Source organism: Populus nigra, chromosome 1 (assembly GCF_951802175.1).
Source record: "Populus nigra chromosome 1, ddPopNigr1.1, whole genome shotgun sequence".
NCBI lineage: Eukaryota > Viridiplantae > Streptophyta > Magnoliopsida > Malpighiales > Salicaceae > Populus > Populus nigra.
The window spans coordinates 2,120,232-2,128,112 of NC_084852.1; the positions used below are offsets into that span (position 1 = coordinate 2,120,232).

At 31.8% G+C, this 7,881-nt stretch overlaps 1 protein-coding gene across 1 annotated transcript; it reads left to right on the forward strand.

Moving 5' to 3' along the window:
- The first annotated feature begins 3,897 nt into the window (after nucleotides 1–3,897).
- Nucleotides 3,898–7,881, forward strand: LOC133702227 (protein DMR6-LIKE OXYGENASE 1-like). Its single transcript, XM_062126518.1, has 4 exons — nucleotides 3,898–4,310; nucleotides 4,421–4,668; nucleotides 7,061–7,382; nucleotides 7,504–7,881. The coding sequence occupies exons 1-4, from the start codon at nucleotides 4,095–4,097 to the stop codon at nucleotides 7,756–7,758; spliced, it is 1,041 nt and encodes a 346-aa protein (XP_061982502.1). The 5' UTR covers nucleotides 3,898–4,094; the 3' UTR covers nucleotides 7,759–7,881.

The following is a 7,881-nucleotide window of genomic DNA, read 5'->3' on the forward strand; positions in this document are numbered from 1 at the left end:
GGAGACAAGACCCTTAATTTATAAATAATTACATGGTCAAAAGCAAAAGGTAACTAAACCATTCCTGACACGACCCTGATGGTCCTGAAAATAGAAATTAACGTGTACATATAAATATAAAAATATAATAACAAGCAATAACAATGACACGCAATAATCTTCATAGAATTTCTTTTGATACATAAAATTAGGCATAACCCTCTTTTACAACATACATTTTCCATCTATTACCAATATCTATCTAATATCATATCTTATTTGCTGAGAATAATTTCATCTTGGAAATCTCAACACAACTCAATGGTTTTCAAACACCATCTTCTTATAAATCAATTCTCATTTGATACTAAGATATTCCTCTCTTGATGTCATTAGCTTATCTTATTCTTTTGGAATAACTAATCAATATTTCCCTTCTATTTTTTTAAGGTGATTGCCGATACTAACGAATCTCATTAGTATCATTAGTCTCCCAATATTGGGTTAGACAAATTAATTACATTCATGTGTCAATATCCTTCCCCAGAATAGTTTATCAAATCTTATTGATATCTAGTTTACCATCAAAGTTGCCGATGTCAAGTACCCTTGGCATCATTGTCTCCTTACTTGGAGTAACTAATCACACCCGAAATAGTTGTCAATATCAATGTGACCCATTGATATCATTAACTATTCTCGACCTAGAATAGTTAATCAACTTATCCTTTTCACTTAACCAGGAGTAACCATGCTAATGTTAGTAATCTTTACTAACATCATTAGTCACCCAATTGTCCGGGATCGACTAATCAATTTAAGAAATGTCGGCACCAATGAAACCTCATCGATACTATTAACTATCCAAAACTGGATAGCTAATCATTGCCATATGAATCTTCCATTCGTACCGAACCACTTTCATTTTTCTTATTAACATCATATGCATTGTAACCACGGTTGCCATGTATCATTCACACACAATCTTAGTTATCAACATTATAGTCACTAAGCATCCTTCACATAACCTTGGTCACCCTTATCACAGTGCCAGGTATCAATTTATGCCCTTAACCACCGTCACTATGATGCTAAGTATCATTGTAATATATCCTTAGCCACCAACACTATGATGATCAATTATCTATCAATTCCCCTCCAATCTCTAAGCCATTGTGTATACCCAATAACCACATTAATTAATTTACTCAATATCTTAGTCATATATTAATTAGTTTACTCATAACCTTTAGAATTTACTACTTCTAACTTCAATCAATTAATTTACACAATCTCTTCAAAACTTAAATATCTGGCCAACTCATCTCGATTGCCAATAATTCTAGTAATTTCATATAATTACCCACACATTTGGTTAACCTTCCTCGGTTACCAATAAATCTGGTAATTCCATATGAATTACCCAGCCTCCAGCTAACCTCTTTTGTTAGCCAATCAATCCGGTAATTTCATATGAATTATCCCATATCTGGTTAACTTCCTTGTTAACGAATGAACCCGATAATTCTCTTAATTACCTAAGAAATTCGGCTAACCCATCTTGGTTACCACGATCAATCTGATAATTCCATACGAATTACACAGCATCCGGCTAACCTCTTTTGTTAGCCAATCATTCCAGTAATTCCATACGAATTACCAATAATTCTCATTTGTAATAATCACTCAACTTATTCATTTGCTTCATTCTTTTAACATCAATTAAATAAACAACACATATATTTAAGGAAAAGTAATAATTACAAACTATGGTGATGAATCACCTACCTAGAATAAATGCACGTGCTGCCACTCCATGCAATTGTCCAGTCCCCGCAGCTTCCCCTGTACCACCATGGATTCAGTTTTTATCAACAATACAACCAATATCACATCTTCATTTAATTCTCATTCAACTAGTATTCTCAAACCAATCATAAGGAATTTTCTTAGGATCTCATACTCTTACTCATTTTCATTTTCATATTCATTCTTATAATTTTGTTATTAAAATCATCACTCCATAGTGATTCCAAGCAAAGATTAAAAATTACCTAGCTTAACCAACTCGAAACACTATCTAGTGTTTTTATCATAACTAAAGCTGTAAAACTCTATTTTGGGCTTGAGTTGTCTTTAGTAATGGCTAAAACATAGAAGTACAACTTTCATAAATGGTTCTATATAAGTGCCTTTTTTTTAATCACTGAAAGGGTTTACATAGCCAGATCAGTTGAAGGCAACTCAAAATAATTGTTGGTAGTATATGACATGCTAAACTCCTTAAAAACAAAGAGAAAATGAAGCATCGATTCTTTATTTAGATAAATGATGACTGCACGATGACTTATAAATTCCACAACTAACAGGCATTTTATCATTTCTCAAGGAATGGTCCACTGAGAAAGAGCTTCACGTAGCACATACAGAGAGAGCAATATATGTGGCACCTCGTTATATAACCAAGAAGCAATTAGACATATTAATCACACGGGAAAAATTCCAGTGAGCTGAAGAGTCAAGTGAAAACAAAGTAAGAGAGATGGCGAAGAAAAATGGGAGCTATATTTTAAACTAGGTAAAGATGCATGCATATTATTTAATCCCAAAGCATTTCATATTGTTTATGCAAAAAAATCCTTGATAGAATCCAAGAAAGCTCAAATGAATCCAAATCAATAAAAAAGTTATCCTTGAGCCATGATAGTAAAAAAAATTTTGACCATGCAATTAGAAAATGCCAGAAAATCCTGTAGCTAGGTAAGTCATTTCTACATCTTGAGGCAGGTCACCTCTCTAAACAACCAAATTTTATTATTTTTACACTGGGTAAGTCACTCGTTATAATAAGATCATTTTGGATAGGTCACTCGTAAGAATGAAATCTTCTTGGATAGGCCACCCATAAAAATAAGGTTACTTAGGTAGGTCACCTGTAATAATTAAAATGAGAGAACAAGTTAACACATCCATCAATTTCCTTTTGGGCTATGGTTTGTCTAGGTTAAATCCAAAGGGATAGTGTATTGGGTTTGTGCTAAGTTTCCTTGTATCATGAAAAAAGGATAAAAAAGTTAAAATTAAATAACACCCATTGTAAAAAAAAAAAAAACAAATTGTTTCAAGCAAATAGGACCGTAGAAATAAATTTGTCAAAATTCCATAATTTTAATTCATTCTATTTTTCGATAAGTCTCGTCTTTTAAAACCGATATCGAGCCTTTTGTGTGCATATTTCTTTTTTTTTTTAAATGATGTTAATTTCTTTTACGAATTGCTAAAACAATGTGTCTTTCATTTTGGGAATTGATGTAAAAATATTTTATAAATAGTTTGAATATAAATAAAAAAGAATTAACAATTATTAAGATGATTAATGTCAATTCAAAAAGACAAATTTATAATAAAACACATATTATAAATAATCATAAGAAATGATGTTGTGAGAGTGATATTATTTTTTCCTTGAATATAATTAACCCCCTATTTAAATCTCTTAAATCAATACTTATCTTTGGAACTTGTATTTTTTTTCTAATTATTTGGTTGCAACTCTAATTTTTCACGATAAATATTTTGGCTCTTGCCACAATATCCATCAAGGTACCATAAGTTGAATTGAAAAAACTTAAAATGTGAAGTTTAATTTGAATAAGTTTCTAGTTTAGTTAGATAAAACATTAAATATAGTGAAATTTATTTAATTCAAATGAATTTTTAATAACTCGGTCCATGTGGGTGATGTTCTTACAATGAAGGTTCAACGCAATGAAACTTGTCAGAAGCACACATATCTCAATGGAAACTGTTATAAAATCCAATGATACGGCAGTATCCATTAAAATCCTGTTGTAAACAAAGTATTTAGGGCAACTAGTTTCATTTATCGAATAACCAAGACAAGTGGGCCTTTTCCTCTTGTCAACAAAGGATTCACCGGCCACTACATTGTCTCTTCCTAGCATTATTGGCTGGGGTGGTCATATCATGTCATTCGTAGCCATGCCAGTCCCACAGCCTCCTTCCTTCTACAGATAGGGTCACAGAGGCAACAGCACATCCATACATCCTCATCAATTCAGCATTGAGTGCTCAACTAAATACCAAATTGAGTAATGGCCACGAAGTTACTTCTAACTGACGTTGCTGCTTCATGTGTAAAACAAATTCCTTCCAATTACATCCGTCCTATCTCTGACCGTCCGAATTTTTCCGAGGTGGAAAGATCCGGTTCCATTCCTCTTGTCGACCTCGAAGGGTTGCACAGTCATCGCCGCTCCGAGATCATCATGCAGATTGGTCAAGCTTGCCAAGACTATGGTTTCTTTTTGGTAGCCAGATAATTTACATTTATATGCATTTATGAACCGAATGGCCTTGATGTTGCTGAGATAAATGCTAGGAAATGTTGCCCTGACAGCAATATGTGTCATGTTTTCAGGTGAGGAACCATGGCGTTCCGGAGAAGATGATGAATAATGCACTACTCATGGCAAAGGAGTTCTTCAAGTTACCAGAGAATGAAAGGATGAAATATTACTCTGATGATCATAGGAGGAGCATCAGGTTGTCGACTACTTTTAACGTTAAAACTGAAAAAGTTTATATCTGGAGAGATTTCTTGAGATTTCATTCCAATCCTTTAGAAGATTATGTACACGAATGGCCTCCAAATCCTCCATCCTTCAGGTAAATAACAATCTCATGACTTTGTTACTGTTTTCTGATTTCATTAACAAAAACCCAAAATAGTATCTGTTCTCTAGGAATAGGAATGCGGTGTAAACAGCGTTTCTAAAAAATTTTAAATTTTTTTGTGGCTTAAAATGAAAATTTTCACTACCAGAAAATTAATAAATACAAACAAAATATTTTTGTCGGTAAATTTCTGATGGATTTTACCGATAGAAATATTCCCTTGATATATACCGACGGAAATATTCCCTCGGTATATACCGAGGGAATTACAGTGGGAAAAATAATAATTAAAATAAAGCAAAAAAAACGATAACATGTAATTTATACCAACAGAATTACCGACGGAATAAAGTCCGTAGGTAAAATCCGTCGGTATTTTCCAGAGAGCTCTGGAATTGTTCACTTCTCAATTACACTATTAATTTGCATTATTAATTGTTGTTCTTTACAGACGGAATCACCGACAGATTAAAAAGTTGTCCATGATCTTTGGCGGTTTCTGAAATTTTTTGATTAAATTAAAAATTTAAATTAAATATTATAGTTGGAATCACCGACGGAATGATTAAAAATATTAATATTTAATTATCCGTCGGTAAAACACCCAAATAAGAAGCCTAGAATCCCTAATTTCACAACAGACGGAGCTCCTTTGTGCTTCTTTTTCCCCATATGTAAAAAACATCAATATCTATTTCTTTCTCTTCTCTTCTCTCTTCAACTCCTTCTCTTCTCCTCCATGCTCAGATATGCCTTCTTCTCCTTTCTTCTTTTTTCTTCTCAGTTTTTTTTTAATTAATATATTTTACGAAAAAAATTTTCTCTTCTTAGCTTCACTTGCAACTATATTAAGATAAGATTTTTCTTTTTTCTTTTTTTTTTCAAGTTGTTTTCACTATATTTTTTTTTATTTTTAATTGTTTTTGTTCTTAATAATTGTATGAATGTTGTTGTAGGAATTTTTTTTTCATATGAGATCAATTTTTAGCTATTGCAACTTTATTTTTTTCATAAGAATTTTTTTAGTTGAATTTATTTTTTCATGTTATTTATTTGTTGCGAATTTTTTTGAGTTGATTTTCTTCTTTTTTCTTTCAAGCGTTTTGAGTATTATAGAGTGTTGATTTATATTAATTTAATTATTTTATAGTTTTCTAAAATATATTTTTTAAAAATATTTTTAAATAATTACCGATGGAATTACATACGGTATTTTTTCGAGGGAAATACTAACAAACTGAAGTGGGTAATTTTTTTTTGCATGCCTTTTCCGTTAGTAAATTCATCAGTAATAATATTGTTTTACTACCAACAGATTTATCGAAGGAACAAAAAATTACATATGAAAGATTCACCGACAGAGCATTTTCATCAGTGATTTTATTAGTAAATTAATTACCAACAGAATGATAATACAAATACCGATGGAAAATTCGGTCGGTAAATATAAAGATTGTGGTAGTGTTTTTTTATGTTTTTAAATTGTTTTGATGTGCTGATGTCAAAATTGATTTTTAAAAAATAAAAATTTTTTATTTTAATACATTTATAAACGAAAAATACTTTAAATAGCCATCACTACAACAACTCATATAGGCCTTAAATGTTCATCATAGTCTGGGAAAAAGTAATATATGAAATTTGTACGCGTACGTAATAATGGTTGAACAAATTTATATACTGGCATGTTAACAAAAATCTAAATGCAATCGGTCTTAATTATATTTTTGTCACTCTTAACAAAAAATCAATAGTCTTGTTGCCGTTCGGGGTAATATGGTTTTTTTACATTATCCAATGGTTATTATTGGATTTATATGAGGCATATAATTCCTTTACCATTTTTAAAATTCAATGAAACGACTTGACTAACCTTAAAAGCTAACTATGTTAAATTTAGCATTCATGGGCTTTTTAACACAATAAAATCACTAAAACATCCTTAAAAGCATAATTTCTTCCACTAGTTTCTAAGGGTTTTTCTTTTGGCTTTTTGAGTTACAATTAATTTGATTATGAGAAAATTATGTAATTAAATAAATATAAATATTATTAAAAAAATAACTTACACATGGATAGCATCCTCTCTTTTTGAGGGGCAGAACAATGTTTCACATGTATAGTCTATATTTACATGAATTTTTTTTTATTTTCTTTACAAAATATTAAAATTTTAAATATATATTTTTAAATTTTTCCAAGTTAATCCAGATTAATTCATAGAATCCGTAATCTAGCTCCTTGACATGAATCCAAGACTGGATTTGATAACTATGATATTCTTAATCTTCAATACTTGGTGACGCGTGTGGTCAGCTGACGCCACGTATCTATTATTCCCTTAAACACCATTGTTTGAAAATTTTCTTTTGAGTGTTATCAGGAAGGACGTGGGTGAATATTGCACAGGTGTTAGAGCGCTGGTTTTGAGACTGCTAGAGGCTATCTCAGAGAGCCTAGGGCTGGAAAAAGATTATATAAATAAGGCACTGGGCAAGCATGGCCAACATGTTTCTATGAACTACTATCCACCATGTCCACAACCAGAGCTTACTTTTGGAGTGCCAGGCCATACTGATCCTACCATGATCACTGTTCTTCTACCAAATGAAGTGCCTGGATTGCAAGTTTTTAAAAATGGCAAATGGATGGCAGTCAATTCTGTTCCCAACACCTTTGTGATCAATATCGGTGACCAAATGCAGGTGGATTAACTGTTTTTTTTTTATCAATATCCACCATGTTCCCAACACTCTTATATCCATTAATTTCGTTTTCCATTTTAGTGCATCAAACTTTTTTTTTCCTCATTCCTTTTTGCATCAGGTACTTAGCAATGATCGATATAAGAGTGTGCTACATCGAGCTGTAGTGAACTGTGACAAGGAACGAATATCCATCGCTACATTTTACTACCCATCACTTGATGCTACAATGGGACCTGCTAAGGAGTTGATTGACGATGATAATCCAGCAGCCTACAGAAATTACTCATTTAGTGAATATTATGAGAAATTCTGGAACAGAGGACTTGCCACTGAATGCTGCTTATTAGACCTCTTCAAATCTTCTGTTGTTTAGTATTTTGTGAATGATGCTAAATCTTGAAGTGCTTCAGGCATATGCATTTTTCATGTGTTTCTGTAATAAAACTTCATGATCTGAAAAAAAAATTTCTACAATAAAGGATAAATCTTAGACTTA